Source organism: Dendrobates tinctorius, unplaced genomic scaffold (genome assembly GCF_039654945.1).
Source record: "Dendrobates tinctorius isolate UK_male_01 unplaced genomic scaffold, ASM3965494v1 ptg000028l, whole genome shotgun sequence".
NCBI lineage: Eukaryota > Metazoa > Chordata > Amphibia > Anura > Dendrobatidae > Dendrobates > Dendrobates tinctorius.
The window spans coordinates 75,198,045-75,219,586 of NW_027361696.1; the positions used below are offsets into that span (position 1 = coordinate 75,198,045).

General features: G+C 40.7%; 1 protein-coding gene across 1 annotated transcript; it reads right to left on the reverse strand.

Annotated features, from left to right (window-relative positions):
- Positions 1-6,552: 6,552 nt before the first annotated feature.
- On the reverse strand, positions 6,553-20,651 carry LOC141085553 (galanin peptides-like). The gene is made up of 6 exons (XM_073571001.1): positions 20,502-20,651; positions 17,334-17,414; positions 14,584-14,638; positions 12,771-12,860; positions 6,862-6,936; positions 6,553-6,729 (listed from the first exon to the last, which is right to left on the reverse strand). The coding sequence occupies exons 2-6, from the start codon at positions 17,412-17,414 to the stop codon at positions 6,671-6,673; spliced, it is 360 nt and encodes a 119-aa protein (XP_073427102.1). The 5' UTR covers positions 20,502-20,651; the 3' UTR covers positions 6,553-6,670.
- Positions 20,652-21,542: the final 891 nt, after the last annotated feature.

The window sequence follows — 21,542 nt, forward strand, 5'->3', positions numbered from 1 at the left end:
CTTGGCTTACTTGTCAAGACTAAGACGCCGAGAACAGCTGATGGGTTAGTCCCACCAATCTGATATTGATGGCCTCAATATCAAAGTCATTGTCATCAATATCAAAGTCGTAGAAAAAGCCTTTAAGGAGAGACTTCTCCTCAATCAGTTGAAGGTCTAGCTGTGAAGCTATTAGCATTTCTATAGCACATCATTAAACCTAACTTGAACCTTTTATAAGATTTTGTAGTAAGCAGAAGCTACTGTGCACATCTACAGCTACTAAAATGCCCCTTCAAACCTCCGACCAACAGAACAACTCCTGTCCATATGTCCCATTAACACATATGAACTTTTTTCTTTGCTACAGCTTTGAAAAAAAATTTGTCTTAAGACCATTCCCTATTTTTGACCAAGTGTAAACAAGCTAGCAATCAACCAGCAAATGAGCAAAATGCTTGTTCTTTGTGTGGGATAATTTTTAAGCAAGCCTAAAAATCTTCATTCTTAACAGCACATTGTACTTTGTAAACAAGAGATATGCTGCAGATATCATGATGATCTGTATGCACAGAACAATTATATAAATGAACATTCTGCATGCATAGAAGTCTAGGAAGCCATACTAAAAAGACCATTAAATGGAATCTGTCAACAGATTTGTGTTATGTAATCTGAGAACAGCATGAGATAGCAGTTAAAACACTGAATTCAGCTATGTGTCGCTTATCAATCTGTGTGCTTTTGCTTATTTACAATGAAGGTTTTATCACCAGGACATTATCACTGCTGTGACTATCTGGCATATGAGCAGTTGTCCGACCATGCCTCCCATAGGCACCGCTATGGCAGGGCATCTGCCTCTGGTGCAGCCGGCAGGAGGGGTGCTGTTGAGCCGCTTGATGCGGCAGTCTAAGGTGTCTCCCTGGTTGCTGCATTTTGCTGCTGCCCTGGATTGGGAGTCCGCTGCTCTCTAAGCTTGCTGTCAAGCTGATAGAAGGCTCAGAGAAGGTGCAGCGAGCCTGCTCCCAGTGAATCATTGTACTTCCATCTTTCAGGCCCCTCTATTTGATAACCAAAAATTCCCTTGGCGCTGTAGAGGCACACATTGATGGGGAGTGGAGCTGAAGGCACCAAAAAATTAGTGTGATGGGGGTTGGAGAAGATTTGAAGATACAGTTTCGGAAGCAAGGAAGAGACATGAGCAGGAGAGATTTGAAAACACAATATGAGGAGCAAATGTGGAGCTGGCGGTATATATGAGGAAACAGTATAGGGGAATGGGTGCAGACACAGTATGGTGAGTGGGGATGAGTGCAGGCACAGTATGGTGAGTGGAGGGATGGGTGCAGACACAGTATGGTAAGTGGTGGGATGTGTGTGGACACAGTATGGTGAATGGGGGACAGGTGCGGACACAGTATGAAGAGCTAGAGGGAGGAATGTATGAGGAAACAGTATGAGGGGGATGAGTCTAGATACAGTATGGTGAGTGGGAGTATTGGTAACGGGGTAATATATTTGGACACTGTGTGGGAAGTGAGAGAGGGAATGGGTGCAGACACAGTATGGTGCGTAGGGATATGGGTGCAAACAGTATGGTGAGTGTGGGTATGGGTGCGGACACAGAATGGGGAGAATGGGTACGGACGCAGTATGGGGAGCTAAGGGGTCAATGTATGCGGACACTGTATGGGAAGAGAGGGAGGCGGTGGGTGCAGACACAGTATGGGGAGTAAGGGAAGGGATGGGTGCAGACAGTATAGTGAGTGGGGGACAGGTGCGGAACACTATGAGGAGCGAGGGAAAGAATGTATGCTGTTACAGTATGGTGAGTGATTGGAAGAATGCATGTGGACACAGTATGGGGAGCGAGAGTGATGGAATGTTTGTGGACACAGTATGAGGAGTCTGGGAGATGTGTCAGGAGGCAGTATGGATAGCAAGGGGGTAAATATATGAAGAGACAATACAGATAGCAGGGGATGTGAGAGGAGACAGTATGAGGAGGGAGGGGAAAACATGTAGGAGACTATTGAGAGGATTAGTGTGAGAAAATGGATGGAGAAAAGTGTGAGTTGTCACAAAATAGAGCAGTGTGGGGTAACAGTGTAGGGGCACAGCCAGTAGGAGACAGTATACTAAAGAGGGAGAGTGTGATGAGGTGGTGCAGTATTATTATAATTTATTTATATAGCACCATTGATTCCATGGTGCTGTACATGAGAAGGGGTTACATACAAATTACAGATATCACTTACAGTAAACAAAAACAAACTAACAATGACAGACTGATACAGAGGGGAGAGAGGACACTGCCCTTTTGGGCTTACATGCTACAGGGTATAGAAACTGCCCCGTCATGTGATAATCAACTCACTGTCCATAGACTATGTACACACAGAGTCTGGTGTGGGCGGGGTCAACTGTGATGTGGGCAGGGTCAACTGTGTTGGGGTCAGGGTTAGCTTTCTCACCTTTGCTTCATCCTTCATGTAAGAACTCTAAATGTATCACAACTGCTGCACCCACGAAACTAAGTGATACATTGTTGGATTCAGGGTCTCTTTTCCTACAAGCATTACTCAAGGGAGCTTGTCAGATGTCCATCCTTAAATTTTTGAAAATTACTTTTAAAGGGGGCCTATCATGTGCAAAAATGCTATCCTGAAAATATAAGATTAATCTTCAGGTAGATATCATTAAAATGCTGCCTGTCCGCCATGCCAAATGTACAGCTACCAGTAAGAAATAAACGTATTTCCTCCCTGTAGCCACTCAATTTTAGTCACAGGGGTGTGCATGAAGAGGCTGCCGTCACTGGTCATTATTGTGTGATTGGTGGCTGTAATAACTCTCTAGCACATTGATTGACAGCTTGCTCTGCACTGCAACGTGACCTGCCAATCAACTGGGAGTCATTACAGCTGTGTTCACAGTAGAATGTCAAAATTGTTGGTACCCCTCGTTTAATTACAGAAAAACCCACAACGGTCACAGAAATAACTTGAATCTGACAAAAGTAATAATAAATAAAACATCTATGAAAATAAACAAATGAAAGGCAAGCATTGCTTTTCAACCACGCTTCCACAGAATTTATAAAAAAATAAAACTCATGAAATATGCCTGGACAGAAATGATGTTACCCCTGAAAATAATGTGAGAAAATAGACATGTTAAATCAAGGTGTATCCACTAATTAGCATCACAGGTGTCTACAGTCTTGGAATCAGTGAGTGAGCCTGTATAGAGAGCTACAGATACTCACTGTGCTGTTTGATGACATGGTGTGTATCACACTCAACATGGGCTAGAGGAAGCGAAGGAAAGAGTTGTCTTAGGAGATTAGAAAGAAAATTATAGACAGACATGTTAAAGGTAAAAGTTATAAGACCATCTCAAACCAGCTTGATTTTTCTGTCACTACAGTTGCACATATTATTCAGAAATTTAAGCTCCATGGGACTGTAGCTAACCTCCCTGGACGTCGCCACAGGAGGAAAATTGATGACAAATCAAAGAGACGGATAATACAAATGGTAACAAAAGAGCCCAGAAAAACTTCTAAACAGATTAAAGGTGAACTTCAAGCTCAAGGAACATCAGTGTCAGATTGCACCATCTGTCGTTGTATGAGACAAAATGGACTTCATGGGAGACCACCATGGAGGACATCATTGTTGAAACAAAATTCATAAAAAAGCCAGAATGGAATTTGCCAAACTACATGTTGACAAGCCACAAAGGTTGTCCTATGGACAGATGAGACAAAAATGGAACTTTTTGGCAAGGCACATCAGCTCTATGTTCAGACGTAAAAATGAATCATATCAAGAAAAGAACACTGTCCCTACTGTGAATCATGGAGGAGGCTCGGTTATGTTCTGGGGCTGCTTTGCTGTATCTGGCACAGGATGTCTAGAATCTGTGCAGGGTACAATGAAATCTCAAGACTATCAAGGGATTCTAGAGACAAATGTGCTGCCCAAGGTCAGAAAGCTTGGTCTCAGTCGCAGGTCATGGGTCTTGCAACAGGATAATGATCCAAAATATACAGCTAAAAACACCCAAGAATGGCTAAGAGGAAAACATTGGAACATTCTGAAGTGGCCTTCTATGAGCCCTGACCTAAATCCTATTGAGCATCTTTGGAAAGAGCTGGAACATGCCATCTGGAAAAGGCAACCTTCTAACACGAGACAACTGGAGCAGTTTGATCTTGAGGAGTGGGACAAAATACCTGTTGAGAGGTGCAGAAGTCTCATTGACAGTCACAAGAATCGTTTGATTGAAGTGATTGCCTCAAAAGGTTGTGCAACAAAATATTACGCTAAGGGTACCATTATTTCTGTCCAGGCCTATTTCATGAGTTTTATTTTTTAAAAAATTCTGTGGAAGCATGGTTCAAAAGCAATGTCTGACTTTCATTTATTCATTTTCATAGATTTTTCATAGATTTTTTATTTATTTTGTTAGATTCAAGTTATTTCTGTGACTATTGTGGCTTTTTCTGTCATTAAACAAGGGGTACAAACAATTTTGACAACGTGTGTATGGTAGAATGACAGTAGAATGAGCAGTGACTTTATCCTCCTTGTAGCCACACTTTCATTAAGTAACACTATTAACCCCACATGTACAGATAACTAGCATTTTTTTGCACTTAACTTTAAAAGTAATTTTTTAAAAGGTAAAGGTAGGCATTTGTACTTAGAAACTATTAATGGGGATGTCTCATACAGAAAACTGCTTTCTAAAAAGAAGTCACCATTTTTAATTCATGGTGATCAATCCCTATTGCTGGAGGGAAGCCAGAGCAATTACATGGAAAAGGTAGATAGATACAGTAGATTATCATAGTGGTTATTCAATAGGATAACTCTCCGTGTTGGGCATAGATGGCCGAGGTTTCTTCTGGTGGGACTGTTTCCTGTAATGTCCCAATGCTGTAATGGGTTATATGGAGAGGGGTTACCCATTTTAACATTCCTCATGTCTCACTTGTCTATTCTCCCCTTCCAATTATCTGTGAATTAAGCCCCCGTGACACATTAGACTAATATCAGCCAAATTTGCCCATATTGATGGATTTTGCCAATAGTCTAATGTGTATGGGTGCCTCCGATAGATGACTGTTGGGGGAGATAAGGATCCAGCATGTCCCATTTCAAATTGCCCATCCTTTTATTCTCTAGAGATAAGTCGCCACCAGAAATATGTATCTCATAGAGAACACAGGAGCACACCGCCAAGTGAGCATTCCTGTGTATGGTAGAGACGGGAAAGATAGCTGCTGGTTAAATGATTGGCTAAATAATTGTTCGGCCAACAGATATCAAAAGTGTATGGTGGGGCATTATGAACATGACATGATGGTTTGATAGTACAGGTTGGTCTTCTCTTTTCATTGGTAATGATGCAGTGTCAATAAGTGCCCAACTGTCTAGACCACCCAACTGTCCAGACCACCCAACTGTTCAGACCATTCAACTGTCCAAATCACCCAGCTGTCCAGTCCATACAACTATTCAGGCCACCCAAATGTTCAGACCACCCAACTATCCAGAACACTCAACCATTCAGACCACTCAGCTATCCAGACCACCCAACTGTTCAGACCACCCAACTCTCCAGACCACCCAACTGTGGAGACCACTCAATTGTCCAGACCACCTGACTGTCCAGCCCACTCAACTGCGCAGACCATCCAACTGTTCAGACCACCCAACTGTGCAGACCACTCAACTGTCCTGAACACCTGACTGTCCAGACCACCCATCTGCGCAGACCACTCAACTGTCCAGATCACCCAGATATCCAGTCCACCCCACTGTTCAGGTGACCCAAATGTTCAGACCACCCAACTGTCCAGAACACCCAACCACTCAGACCACCTAGCTATCCAGACCACCCAACTGTTCAGATTACCCAACTCTCCAGACCACTCAACTCTCCAGACCACCCAACTGTGCAGACCAGATGGTCTGCACAGCTGTGTGGTCAGGACAGCTGGGTGGTCTGGATAGTTGGATGGTAAGGACAGTTGGGTGATCTGAATAGCTGGGTGGTCTGAACAGTCTAGACCACCCAACTGTGGAGACCACTCAACTGTCCAGACCACCTGACTGTCCAGCCCACTCAACTGCACAGACCACCCAACTGTTCAGGCCAACCAACTGTCTAGACCACCCAACTGTGCAGACCACTCAACTGTCCAGAACACCTGACTGTCCAGACAACCCAACTGTGCAGACCACTCAACTGTCCAGACCACCCAACTGTGCAGATCACTCAACTGTCCAGATCACCCAGTTGGATGAAAATGTCATTACTTTTTTGGGGGGTTTAGTGATCATCATCATCATAAAATACAAAACGGAAACATAAAAATGTGAAAAAGCCATTTCTTGAAAATGCTCATTCTTAGCTTAATCCTGTATTCGGTTGACTATGTCAATTAGCTATGTTTTCTGTGCCTTACCACAATGCCAATATTAGACTGACATCTACGGTTTACCACTTGTAGTCATGTAAGTGTTGGAGGCAATGTTCTAATTAAAAAATATAAAATCATTTAAAATTTCTCTTTATTTTCATTTATTTTTTTATCTTAAATTTGGACTGAAATTGAAATATTGTAACAATGATATCTGTAGGAAGGTTATGAGCCTGGGGATGTGGTATGTCATTAGGTCTGTGTGGACTCTTCTGAGACGAGCAAAGACAAATGGTCCAAGGCTCCGAGTTCTGAAAATAGAAGAAAACATGTAGAAAGAACATATTATTGAATAACAGAATAGGAATGATGATAAACCACCACTGTATCTAAGCCAGATGCATTCACTGACTGGAATTCTATGATGACATCTTTCATATTACCTTTGAGATGTAGAAATGCAAGAAACTCAAGGACAGTCTGAACGGTGCTATCATCCAGTGGATGCTGCTGTACGCCTGCATAAAAATATACAACATACAGTAAATAACACAAAGACTGCTCACATACCGTATATAGTGACATACAACATAAAGTACCTAGCAGACGATACATAGCCATAAATAGATAGACAGATTGATAGATAGATAATAGATAGATGGATAGATAATAGATACAGTGGGTATAGAAAGTATTCAGACCCCTTTAAATTTTCCACTCTTTGTTTCATTACTGCCATTTGGTAAATTCAAAAAAGTTCATTAAACTGCTAGGACTTGATTTGTAAAGGCACACACCCGTCTATATAAGATCTCACAGCTCACAGTGCATGCATATCATTCCCAAGAAGACTCAGGCTGTACTAGCTCAAAAGGATGTTTCTACTCAATACTGAGAAAAGGGTCTGAATACTTATGACCATGTGATATTTCAGTTTTTCTCTTTCAATAAATTTGCAAAAATTTCTACATTTCTGTTTTTTTTTGCAGTCAAGATGGGGTGCAGAGTGTGCTTTAATGAGAAAAAAAATAAACTTTTTTGACTTTACCAAATGGCTGCAACGAAACAAAGAGTGAAAAATGTAAAGGGGTCTGAATACTTTCCATTCCCACTGTATATAGATAATAGATAGATAATAGATATATAGATAGGTATGTATAAAAAGGCACAGCAGCACCCTGTGAATGCCAACACATAATTTGTCTATGGAAATAACAACTTCTAAATGCTTTGTCCCTCAGCAAGATGTACTTACAAAAAAAGCGAGGGTTCTTAGCGCATAAATTGGCCAATTCCTGTGTGCCCGTCAACCACGGCAAGGTGACACTTCTCTGACCGGTCCTGCCTTAACCCTTCCATATCCTACTGTACATGCCCATTCAAATTGTAGGCTTGCAGCCCAGGAGAGACATGTTTGATCATAATTGCAGGCTTTTTAGCCCGAAAGTGGCATGTACAGTAGGATATGGAAGGGTTAAGGCAGGACCGCTCAGAGAAGTGTCACCTTGCCGTGGTTGACGGGCACACATGAATTGGCCAATTTATGCGCTAAGAACCTTCGCTTTTTTTGTAAGTACATCTTACTGAGGGACAAAGCATTTAGAAGTTGTTATTTCCATTGACATTATATGTCTTGGCATTCACAGGGTGCTGATGTGCCTTTTTATACATGTTTTGCAGTCACTGCAGCTTGCACCTGGTATTCACACTAAGGAGGTGCTGGTCAGGTTTTTTTGTATAGCTAGATACCGGTAGATAGATATTTTATTTATTTATTTTACTAATTTATATAGCGCTATTAATTCCACAGTGCTTTACAAACTTTGTCGGCACTGTCCCCATTTTGGCTCACAATCTAAATTCCCTATCAGTATGTCTTTGGAATGTGGGAGGAAATGGGAGTACCCGGAGGAAACCAACGCAAACACGTGGAGAACATACAAACTCATATAGATAGATAATAGATAGATAGTATTTATGAAGTGTAAAGGTATTGATTCACAGTTTTCTTATTATTTTAAAAATATAAATCTGAAAATTGTGAGGGCATTTGTATTCAACCTCCATGTGTCAATACTTTATAGGAACACTTTTCACTGCAATTACTGGAGCCAGTCTTTTGGGGTGTACCTCTACCAGCTTTGCACATTTGGAGGCTGACATTTTTGCCCATTCTTCTTTCCACACACTAGAGCTAGAGCTTAGTGAGATCGGATGGAGGTGTCTGTGAGCAGCAATTTTCAAATCTTGTCACAGATACTCAATGGGATTTAGGCCTAAACTGTGACGGGACCATTCACACAAACAAATATGCTTTCATCTTAACCATCCATTGTAGCTCTGGCAGTATGTTTAAGGTCATTCTGCTCGATGGTAAACCTTCAATCAGTCTCAAGTCTTTTGCAGCCTCTAACAGGTTTTCCTCCAGGATTGACCTGTATTTAACTCCATCCATCTTCCCATCAACTCTTACCAGCTTCCATGTATCTGCTGAAGAGCAGCATTCCCAAAGCATGATGCTGCCACCACCATATTTGACGGTGAGGAAGGTGTTTTCACGGTGATGTGCAATGTTAGCATTCCAACACACATAGCGCTTTACATTCAGCCCAAAAAGTTCTGCTTTGGTCTCATCTGGTCAGAGCACCTTCCACATGCTGGCTGTTTGCCGTACATGGCATGTGAATGACGATATTTTGTTCACATAAGACCAAATTAGAACTTTTGGGGTGTAATGTAAAATAATATGTGTGGCAGAAAACTAACAATGCACATCACCCTGAAAACACAATCCTCGTCGTCACACATGGTGGTGCCAGCATCATGCTGTGGGGAAGATAGATAGATAATAGATACCGTAGATAGATAAAAAAGCTGCTCAGATTGATTCACAGACTTTGGCTCATCGACCAGGTCAGTAGTTTCTGGCCATTAGATGGGAGTCTCACAAATCTCTTACTTTCCATGATTCCCAGTTTGGCTTTCAATTAGCTGAGCTGGCGCAATGTCATCATTGTGGCGTGACAGAAGGGAAGATTAGAGATTTATTGCCCTCCCATCCAGCGGCCAGAAACTACTGACCAGGCTGATGGACTGGACTCCCATAAATCAATCCGCCCATCTCTAATAGATAGATGAAATTGCCTACTATTGAGCTGTTGAGCTTTTTGGCTGCAATTGGGCACCCCACAGGACATATATGTTGGCACTACCTAATACAGAAAGATCTAGAAAAAAGTCAGTGTTTCTCGCCATGAGTTCAGAGTCTGATGGTTTCTCTTTCATTACTAACAATAACACATGCTTTTTACACTGCGTGCAGAATTATTAGGCAAGTTGTATTTGAGAGGATTCTTTTTATTATTGAACAACAACTATATTCTCAATCAACCCAAAAGACTCAAATATCAAAGCTTAATATTTTTGGAAGTTGGAGTTCACCAGGTAAACCAATATACAGTTGTGGCCAAAAGTATTGACACCCCTGCAATTCTGTCAGATAATACTCAGTTTCTTCCTGAAAATGACAGCAAACACAAATTCTTTGGTATTATTATCTTCATTTAATTTGTCTTAATTGAAAAAACATAAAAAGAATTGTCCTAAAGCCAAATTGGATATAATTCCACACCAAACATAAAAAAGAGGGTGGACAAAGGTATTGGCACTGTTCGAAAAATCATGTGATGGTTCTCTAATTTGTGTAATTAACAGCATCTGTAACTTATCTGTGGCACCTAACAGGTGTTGGCAATAACTAAATCACACTTGCAGCCAGTTGACATGGAGTAAAGTTGACTCAACCTCTGTCCTGTGTCCTTGTGTGTACCACATTGAGCATGGAGAAAAGAAAGAAGACCAAAGAACTGTCTGAGGACTTGAGAAACCAAATTGTGAGGAAGCATGAGCAATCTCAAGGCTACAAGTCCATTTCCAAAGACCTGAATGTTCCTGTGTCTACCATGCGCAGTCTCACCAAGAAGTTTAAAGCCCATGGCACTGTGGCTAACCTCCCTAGATGTGGACAGAAAAGAAAAATTGACAAGAGATTTCAATGCAAGATTGAGCGGATGTTGGATAAAGAACCTCGACTAACATCCAAACAAGTTCAAGCTGCCCTGCAGTCCGAGGGTACAACAGTGTCAACCCATACTATCCGTCGGCATCTGAATGAAAAGGGACTGTATGGTAGGAGACCCAGGAAGACCCCACTTCTTACCCCGAGACATAAAAAAGCCAGGCTGGAGTTTGCCAAAACTTACCTGAAAAAGCCTAAAACGTTTTGTAAGAATGTTCTCTGGTCAGATGAGACAAAAGTAGAGCTTTTTGTGCAAAGGCATCAACATAGAGTTTACAGGCATGCAAAGAAAAGAACACGGTCCCTACAGTCAAACATGGAGGAGGTTCCCTGATGTTTTGGGGTTGCTTTGCTGCCTCTGGCACTGGACTGCTTGACCGTGTGCATGGCATTATGAAGTCTGAAGACTACCAACAAATTTTGCAGCATAATGTAGGGCCCAGTGTGAGAAAGCTGGGTCTCCCTCAGAGGTCATGGGTCTTCCAGCAGGACAATGACCCAAAACACACTTCAAAAAGCACTAGAAAATGGTTTGAGAGAAAACACTGGAGACTTCTAAGGTGGCCAGCAATGAGTCCAGACCTGAATCCCATAGAACACCTGTGGAGAGATCTAAAAATGGTAATTTGGAGAAGGCACCCTTCAAATATCAGGGACCTGGAGCAGTTTGTCAAAGAAGAATGGTCTAAAATTCCAGCAGAGCATTGTAAGAAATTCATTGATGGTTACTGGAAGCGGTTGGTCGCAGTTATTTTGGCTAAAGGTTGTGCAACCAAGTATTAGGCTGAGGGTGCCAATACTTTTGTCTGGCCCATTTTTGGAGTTTTGTGTGAAATGATCAATGTTTTGCTTTTTGCTTCATTCTCTTTTGTGTTTTTTCATTTAAGACAAATTAAATGAAGATAATAATACCAAAGAATTTGTGTTTGCAATCATTTTCAGGAAGAAACTGAGTATTATCTGACAGAATTGCAGGGGTGTCAATACTTTTGGCCACAACTGTAACAACACAAAATTTAGAAATAAACATTTCTGACATTCAAAAACAAAAAAAAAAAAATCAGTGACCAATATAGCCACCTTTCTTTACGATGACACTCAAAAGCCTTCCATCCATAGATTCTGTCAGTTGCTTGATCTGTTTACGATCAACATTGTGTGTAGATCTCACATTTTATGAAGGACCACAGGTTCTCTATGGGGTTCAGATCAGGTGAACAAGGGGGTCATGTCATTATTTTTTCTTCTTTTAAACCTTTACTGGCCAGCCACGCTGTGGAGTATTTGGATGCATGTGATGGAGCATTGTCCTGCATGAAAATCATGTTTTTCTTGAACGATACCGACTTCTTCCTGTACCACTGCTTGAAGAAGGTGTCTTCCAGAACCTGGCAGTAGGTCTGGGAGTTGAGCTTCACTCCATCCTCAACCCGAAAAGGTCCCACAAGTTCATCTTTGATGATACTAGCCCATACCAGTACCCCACCTCCACCTTGCTGGCGTCTGAGTCGGAGTGGAGCTCTCTGCCCTTTACTGATCCAGCCTCGGGCCCATCCATCTGGCCCATCAAGAGTCACTCTCATTTCATCAGTCCATAAAACCTTAGAAAAATCAGTCTTAAGATATTTCTTGGCCCAGTCTTGACGTTTTATCTTATGTTTCTTGTACAAAGGTGGTCATTTTCCAGCCTTCCTTACCTTGGCCATGTCCCTGAGTATGACACACCTTGTGCTTTTTGATACTCCAGTAACGTTGCAGCTCTGAAATATGGCAAAACTGGTGGCAAATGGCATCTTGGCAGCTTGACGCTTGATTTTCCTCAATTCATGGGCAGTTATTTTGCTCCTTTTTTATCAACACGCTTCTTGCGACCCTGTTGGCTATTTGCCATGAAATGCTTGATTGTTCGGTGATCACGCTTCAAAAGCTTGGCAATTTCAAGACTGCTGCATCCCCCTGCAAGACATCTCATAATTTTTGACTTTTCAGTCCGTCAAATCTCTTTTCAGACTCATTTTGCCAAAGGAAAGGATGTTGCCTAATAATTAAGCACACCTTACATAAGGTTTTGATGTCACTAGACCACACCCCTCCTCATTACAGAGATGCAAATCACCTGATTTACATAATTAGCAGTTGGCGTTCAAGCCTATGCACCTTGCAGTAGGACAACATGTATAAAAAGGATGATATGATCAAAATACTCATTTGCCTAATAATTCGGCACACAGGGAAGATCACTATCTCTGCTCATCCACCCAACACAGCTCTTACCAAATATATCTCTTCCAGACTTGAACAGATCATCCACTACCTCCCTTTTTCCGGCCATTCCACCTTTGTCGTTCAGTGTTCGATGCGCATCTAACAAAGCAAAAGATAATCAGTGATTACCACTCAGGTTATAATATTTTGCTTGGTCACTGAGTGCATTTATTACTTCACAGCCGTTTTAAAAAAAGAAGAGATCTGACGTGATTGTCAAGAGTTGAAGAAAACTCATTGTTCTGCTCCCTTACAGAGAATAAAACAAGAGCAAGACCTGACCACAATTGACCCAGTGACAAGTTCTCTTTAAAGGCCAACACATCTAACCTTTGATTCGCCTGAGGTCTGTCATTGAGTCTCCATAAATGAGATATCTGGTTTGCATAATCATCTTCTTAGAACTTAATAGCCTATAATGTCCATAGAATTAAAACTATTCTAAAGTTTTTGCGATGATCAGTGGGGTCCATCTTCTGGGTCACCCAATCCTGATCAATGCTGAGAAGGAGGAAGTTCTAATTCCCTGTACAGCAGCCACCCAAGCTGCAGGGAGCTGTACAGGACTCTATACACATTAGTAAAACCTCAGTGAAATGTTTGATTTCAATCATAACAAATTTTTGACAGCAGGCCCGGTGAAACATACCGTCATTCATTTCGACCGACAACTGATCAACAAATGATTGGAATCATTCTGAATACCGGTCCAGCATGTTGGATTTTTTCAGACAATGCTAAGCACTGGCTGCATCGTCGACTTGAAAAAATTCAATATGTAGTCTGAGATGTACCTTGCGCCAGTAAACAATTGTCCTCCAAGCAATTTTTATCTAATGACTAACACTTTCTAAACAGTATAGACACTATTGTTTCTGCCATCAACATCACTTTTTGATCAGGGCTTTGTTGTAGGTTCCCAAACAGTGGGTTGGGAGTATTCCTGTGCACGGAAATAGAATAAAGAAGCAACAGACAAAGAGCGGTGTCGAACCTGGACCAGTCAATATGTGATGGCATAATCTGGTGATACTCTACGCCATCACTACCTACCATGGAAATAACCTTTTAACTGAATTAATCATGGATGGAATGGTGGCATCACTAACTCTATTTAATTATTATTATATAATGGCCTTTGCCTCAATCTTAAGCCATGGTCAATTGATGAACTATCTGTAGGAAGATCGATCTTGTGCAAGCCTAGATAGGTCCACAAGGGTCTTCTCCACCATTATTTTGATTGCATCAAGCCACTGGGTTGCTGATCATCGTCTTCACCTTGTACCTTCCATTCTTCCAATCATTATGTTCTTCAGTAATTACTGTCGTCGTATGATGACGACATCGTATGAATTTGGGAGGCGCCGTACCCGGGACCTGCGACACCCATCGGACCGGACCGCTCCCAGGTGAGTATAACAAAGCTTGCTTTTTTTCTCTTTCAGGGACTTATCTACATCATTACAGAATGCTGTAGATAAGCCCCAAAAGGCAGTGGCCGCAGCTTATAGCGGCAAAATGAGGTGACAGGTTCCCTTTAGTCAAATTATGAATTGTCTGCAGCGGTATGTGACCCAACAACGTCATGTCACCTGCCAGGAACAGCAGCGCCAACATCGATGAAATGATGGTGAGTATGCACTGAATTGGTTAAGCCGGGCATGTCTAATAGTGGACAACCCATATAGATAATTGGCTTTTATAGTTACTAAACCTTGAGTGTTTAGCTTGCTTTCTACTCCTATATTTCAGGCATCATTTCTGTGTTATTTTAGAGTAAAGCTAAAACAATAATAACACATGCCAGAATAATACTTACGGGGTCCAAGTAGGTAACCAGCGCTGTTCAGAGTCCATCCTCTCTTATCTTTGGGCTAATAAATCCCATTCATTAAATAAATAAAAGACAAAATAAGAAAGTGAAGTAAAAATGATATTAAACACAGGAAAAACAAGTTATACGGTTATTAAAAATTAATTTAAATATTTAAAAGGACATCTCAGTTCTTCTGACTTGTCTGTTTCAGTAAATTCTTCTTAAATAGCAAAGTTGGATCATCTTTTCTTAAAACTGTTCAGTGTGACGTTTCTCTAATATTCTCCATCGAAATATTTAAACAAATTGACAACTGGGCGCTACCATTTTCTTTGGTTGTGTCTCTTCACAGACTAAAAATATCAGCACTGACTGGACAGTGTCAGACGATTTTGCGAAACGCTCCACTGATAAGAGGGATGGTAAAACCCAGTTGTCAACTTATCCATACATTTCCAGCCTGACCATAGCAGACTTGTAGGAAAAGAAGCTTCAGTATTGTCAAGAGAGACAATATACACTCACTGGCCACTTTATTAGGTACACCATGCTAGTAACGGGTTGGACCCCCTTTTGCCTTCAGAACTGCCTCAATTCTTCGTGGCAGAGATTCAACAAGGTGCTGGAAGCATTCCTCAGAGATTTTGGACCATATTGACATGATGGCATCACACAGTTGGCGCAGATTTGTCGGCTGCACATCCCTGATGCGAATCTCCCGTTCCACCACATCCCAAAGATGCTCTATTGGATTGAGATCTGGTGACTGAGGAGGCCATTTGAGTACAGTGAACTCATTGTCATGTTCAAGAAACCAATCTGAGATGATTCGAGCTTTATGACATGGCGCATTATCCTGCTGAAAGTAGCCATCAGATGCCTGTTCTTAGCTGAGAGGAGTGGTACCCAGTGTGGTCTTCTGCTGCTGTAGCCCATCTGCCTCAAAGTTCAACGCACTGTGTGTTCAGAGATGCTCTTCTGCCTACCTTGGTTGTAACGGGTGGCAATTTGAGTCACTGTTGCCTTTCTATCAGCTCGAACCAGTATGCCCATTCTCCTCTGACCTCTGGCATCAACAAGGCATTTCCGGCCACAGAACTGCCGCTCACTGGATTTTTTTTCTTTTTCGGACCATTCTCTGTAAACCCTAGAGATGGTTGTGCGTGAAAATCCCAGTAGATCAGCAGTTTCTGAAATACTCAGACCAGCCCTTCTGGCACCAACAATCATGCCACGTTCAAAGGCACTCAAATCACCTTTCTTCCCCATACTGATGCTCGGTTTGAACTGCAGGAGATTGTCTTGACCATGTCTACATGCCTAAATGCACTGAGTTGCCGCCATGTGATTGGCTGATTAGAAATTAAGTCTTAACACACAGTTGGACAGGTGTACCTAATAAAGTGGCCAGTGAGTGTATGTCTTCTTGACCTCACGAGAAATGGCCGTTGATATGAGATACTTTTTCTAGAGCTTTCTCAGGGTATTCTCTAACAATTTCAACTCTACAGAGACCATGAGACCCTAATCTATAATCTGTTGCATCGAGAAACAAAGTTTCGGCAGACCGAATTTCATTCTATTGAATCCATCTGTTTCACACCAAAATTAGTAGTGCCAGAGAGTATTATGATCCTTTAGCTACCCTACCATTGAATGAGAATGTACCAAACACTAGAGGTGGCCCTAATTCTCCTAAAAAATCCAGAATAAAGTATTGTCGAGTAATCACTGGGTCTGTGGTATCATAATTTTACCACCAGTTGAAAAATACTTAAAGAAGTTGTCCACGACTAGACAAGATCATATTTATGGCTTAAGGAGGAGAAAAAAACAATTGCTACTCACAGAAGGGGTGATAAATGAGAGACTGGTGGAGGTTTAGGAAAAACGGAGGTTTCGTAGCGCCTGTGAATGGAGTCATAGCGCTCACTTCTCTGACTCTATGAAAGCGCCATCATGCCATTGTGACCACCACTCACATAATCAAGAATTAGAGAGGTGGTCACACATGTGCGCTACCACTGATTTCTCATGGGGATGAAATGGGACCCTTTTTTTAGCTATCTCTGTCAGGGATTGGGATGCATTTTATCGACCATGCTGCCGTATTCGATTAAAACTGCAGTGGGGGATAGAATGGAGAATACTCTCATTTCAGTAAAGAGTGAGATCTCCTTCAATAATTAATCTTGATCATTCTTGCAATATAGACCCATATTTATGAACTTATTTGCATCGGTCTTTAGCATTGACAAAAACTGGTGCAAATTATTGTGTGGGCCAAAATTGTGCCAAAAATTTGCTTAAAAGATGAAAACCATAGAATCATAGAATCGTAGAGTTGGAAGGGACCTCCTGGGCCATCTGGTCCAACCCCCTGCTCAAAGCAGGATTCGCTAAATCATCCCAGACAGATGTCTGTCCAGCCTCTGTTTGAAAACCAGGTGGAAAAGTTGGCGTGGTCAAATTTAGTAAGATGATAGCTAGAAAATGGTGCTTTTTTATCATAACCTGCAACATTAGTCTTAGTAAATATGGACAATGGTACCCTCTATTAGGTGACAAGGGCATGTACCATACAGATAGAAGAGCCAGTTTATTCTACCATCATGATAGAACTAGTGGCACTCATTCCTATGTTGAAGAGTTTTTTTTGGCAGAAATCAGTATCAGGGACACAACCTCAGTCTGAGTCTTTTTATATATGTCTTTGATGGGTCTAATAGAAATTGTAATTTCTACTTTCTTACCATGATACTGTAGCCAAAGCATTGAGCTGCCAAGCCACAGAGAAGGAAAGAAACACACAGGAGAGCCTGAGAAGTGCGCATCTAGAAAGAACAGATAGAAAATGTTTGATGATTTATTAACACAAACATAAGTCAATATAAAGAGACTGTCTCCAAATATTCTGATAATGATGACCAATATTTGATTTCTAAGCATGAATGCCGAAATCATTGCACATAATATAGAAACAGCCCCATTGAGTAGAGCGGTTGTAATTGTGATTCGAGAAAATTTTGGCATCCAATCTGCGGCATGTGAATACAGTATATCATGACTGTAATTCAAGGCTCAAATTATAAATAGGTCAGAAAAAATATGAGTTAAACAGAGGGCATTCCCAGCCCCAAGAAAGATAATTATGGATGTGATCATTGGTTCTCCCACTGAATGAACAATTGATCGCCTGCAGAATCCTTGTTTTGGTCATGCAGTCATATAAATTTTAGACCACAATTGTTCAGACCAGTTAAAAATTGCTCAATGACACCGCAAAGGTTGAACGATCACTCAAAAAAACTAGAGATTGTCCAGTAGAACCTTAATGTAGCCATTCCAACTAAAACAAGTAAGTTGATCGTTGAACAACTGATGAATGAACGATCGCCAGCAGAATGTTGGTTTCATGGATGCAGTCATATTTTTGGCAACATTAGCCTTGACAGTTGTTCAAACTGGTGATAAATGCTCAATGACTTCAACCAATACTCTAGGGACCATTATCTGATTGTCTAGTGACTAAATGTCTAAAATTTAAAAAAATATCTAACTTCTTTCCGGAAATGGCAGTCTGTTACCAGTCAACTAAAAATATCAACCTTTGTTAAATTTCACCAAATGAATGATCGTTTGGTTGAAATTGTCAGTTTTGATTAAATGTAGACTACCTAAAGTTGAACGAAAAAGATGATTATAGCCGAAATAATCATTTATTGGCTGAAATATAACAATAAACATGTGGCTAACGACTAACCCTCATGGTCTGGATTATAAAGAAGTTGGCTTTAATTAAAAATATCGATTAACAGTCATCAGTCCACAAAAGATCATTCCGTAAAGAACATTTTCTGAACGTTGCCGGAAAGATTTAGCCTAGAGGATTCTCCCGTAACAATTGTTTGCCCTTTCCTTGAAGTTTGAGAACGCGTATGCCCAGTTTGAACCACTGTAATAGCCAATATGGACTAAAACGTGGTTCACAAGGTGATTAGTCAGTCAATGTTCGTTCAGCCTCCAACCTACTTCTCTTTAATGTATATGGCCACCTTAACACCAAGGTTGAACGAAATCGATGATTTGCCTTAAAATGATGGGTCATCAGGTGAAATTTAATAGCTCAAAGCTATCAAATAATCACCACCATTTGAGGATATTCCAGATAAAACATCTTCCATAAGCAAAAATTCCTCCAATCATAACACCAGACTTTTATTGAAAACTCAGTAAAACGTAATAAACAAAAATGTCTAGTACAAATAACCAAGCAAGTTGAAAAAAATACTGTAGGTATCTTGAATACTATACATATGTATGTGAGGAAACAAAAAAAACAATGCTGTATGGGTTTACTAGTTGTAAGTAGTAGCCAAAAAAATGGGTCTTAGGGATGTAATAAGTCAGGAATCAGATGATGGCTAGAAAAATCGTTATGTGAACCTTAATTTAAAGTATCCAATGGGACCCTAAACTAATATGGGTCATTAAAGGAAACCGATCAGAAACTTACCCACTTCCCAAACCATTCTGTAATGGTGAATCCCTTTAAAAGATAAGCCAGGTGATCCCTTTATGCACTGCTGTAGCTATGAGAAATCATGTTTTGAAGTTGTGTGTGGGACGATGCACTTACAGCTTCTCAGCCTTTGCTGTATTTCCTACCTACTAGCACTTTGCTCTGCCCTGGTTGATTGACAGGTTATTAACTCTGTTGCAGGGCCACTGACCTATCAATCAGTCAGCCAGGGCAGAGCAAAGTGCTACCTGATAGGAAAAACAGCGTGAGGCTGAGGAGCTGTAAGTGCATCGTCTCACTCCGATGCACTTCAAAATACAATTTCTGGCTGCTGCAGCAATGCTTTGGGGGATATAAAGAGACTAACTGGCTTATTTTTTAAGGAAAAGCCAGATATTCTTCAGCCAGTAGAAAAGCAAAAAAACTGAAGTAGACTTGAATGACATGCATGATGTAAAAGCATGTTTACCAAGTACCCTATGTTATTTAATGCACTTGCTTTTTTACTTATTTTCATTAGGGTATATACACACATTGTTTTTTCCTTTTGGTTTTGCATTCTTCAGCCAGTAATAGCCAGTGCAACACAGCGGCTATAGAAGGCAAACATGGCAAAATTTTAAATTAAACCCAATACGAAAAATGATTTTTTTTTAACCCCAATCTGAAAAAAATTGTGCTCAACGATGGATAACCCCTTTAACAATTCGAAATGAATAGCTCATATTCTGTTCCCATGACAGGAGCTTTCAAATAAAAGTTTAACTTCACGCTTTAGTTTCATTGATCCATACACATATAAGTGTTAAAAACAGGAGCGTGTCCCACTCTGTTACGATTTTGAGGATCAGAATAGGACATACTCAATGGGTCTGTGTGTTGTCCAATGAAAAAAAAAAATCAGACTTTTCCCACGGATGTGTGAATGCAGCCTTAATTGCAAATTTCTTTGATTGATGAACCTCGAAAAGAGGTTCTTCAGCAGCTGTATCCACTTCTAATACACAACTCCAATACTACAGGACATCAAAATGCATTATTTCATGACAGCTGATCATTATGGAGGGAGTTTTATATCATTCACTTCGAAATGAGGTTCTGCAGCAGCTGCAGTGCACGGTACAGTTGTGTATACCTAGAAGTATTAGGATGCTTCAAGAATGGATAAGTGCATTCTCCCTAATGTTAAAAAAGATGTATGTATCATAATGAATAATATATCCCTAGGTTTTGGAGCATGCTGGGAGTTATAGTTCCCCACCAGCTGGAGAGTCATATGTAAGAGATTACTCTATTTCACCATTCATTGCATGCAGACAGATATAATAGAAGAATAGATGACATGTAAATCTGACAATCATACCGGCAATGATATGACATTAAATGCCGAAGTTCTTACCTTTTCTCGGAAAATTGTTGCTGTTTTCGTAGCCGATAGGAAATGAGACTTTTTTTTTCTTTGGGTGGGTTTTTTATTTATATCTTATTGGCTGAAATCTTGCAAGCCCAATGTTACTCAGCCACCCGCTGACTGTAGTAAAATCCGAGCTACTTTGTGGGTATTTATGCAGGGAGGATAATTTTTGATCATTATCCAGGAGGGAGTAAAGGAGGGGATAAAAAAAAAAAAAAGCAAAGACGCAAAAAGGTTTCTGATTAGGCGAATGCTATTATTTGCCTTTTCAACAGGAAAATTAGTTTGATAGCCATAATTGCCCATAATTGACTTCCATCTTATGTGGATACAGTTCAGTCGAGGGTTTACTCTCCGTGGTTAGTCTTTTTCTCCCGCCTGCACCAAGGACCCTTTTTTTTTTCCAGAAATTTACCCTTATAATTCAGGAGGATTTTTTTTAATGTTAATATTAATAGTTCCGGTAGACAGAATGCTTGTAATTATTTTTTTTTATTACAAGGAAAAAGAATATTCTGTTTTCTACCTTTTCCCAATGAACATAAAATGATTTTACTATTGTAATGCTATTCTTTTCCCCAATGACCTGCCACCAGCAAGACAGAGATCCCCTTTGTGAAAGAGATCGATTTGCAACATTTACAAACTTTTTGCCATATACAATAGTACAATCAAATAACATAACTAATATAACAACAAGTGTCTTCAGGCAATTCAGCACAAAATTACACTTTTATTGACTCCTGCAGTCTCAGGATTATTCACCCCTTTCATGACAGGCGTAGAAGCGTATAGCTTCTCTGGCTGTTATGACCTGCTACAAACACGACGCATAGTCAGGTACCGGCTGCTGGCTGTGGTCCTGAGAAATTCTAGCCCATTTCTTATGGTTAATGGAGTCCATTTAGCTAATATTGGAGTAGATGCACGGAATCTAAATGCTACCTCGTAACTGTTATATGTTACTTAAAGCAGTAGCCTCAAGTTTGGAAGTTATCCACTATTCATGGGATAAGGCGTAACGTC

What these genes read in the sequence shown, in the direction of transcription:
- LOC141085553 (XM_073571001.1), bottom strand. Translation starts at nt 17,414, where the DNA reads ATGCGCACTTCTCAGGCTCTCCTGTGTGTTTCTTTCCTTCTCTGTGGC. An exon ending in TGGTTACCTACTTGGACCCC is followed by an intron (nt 12,861 to 14,583) that starts GTAAGTATTATT and finishes TTGCTTTGTTAG; the next exon opens with ATGCGCATCGAACACTGAAC. An exon ending in TGCATTTCTACATCTCAAAG is followed by an intron (nt 6,730 to 6,861) that starts GTAATATGAAAG and finishes TTCTATTTTCAG; the next exon opens with AACTCGGAGCCTTGGACCAT.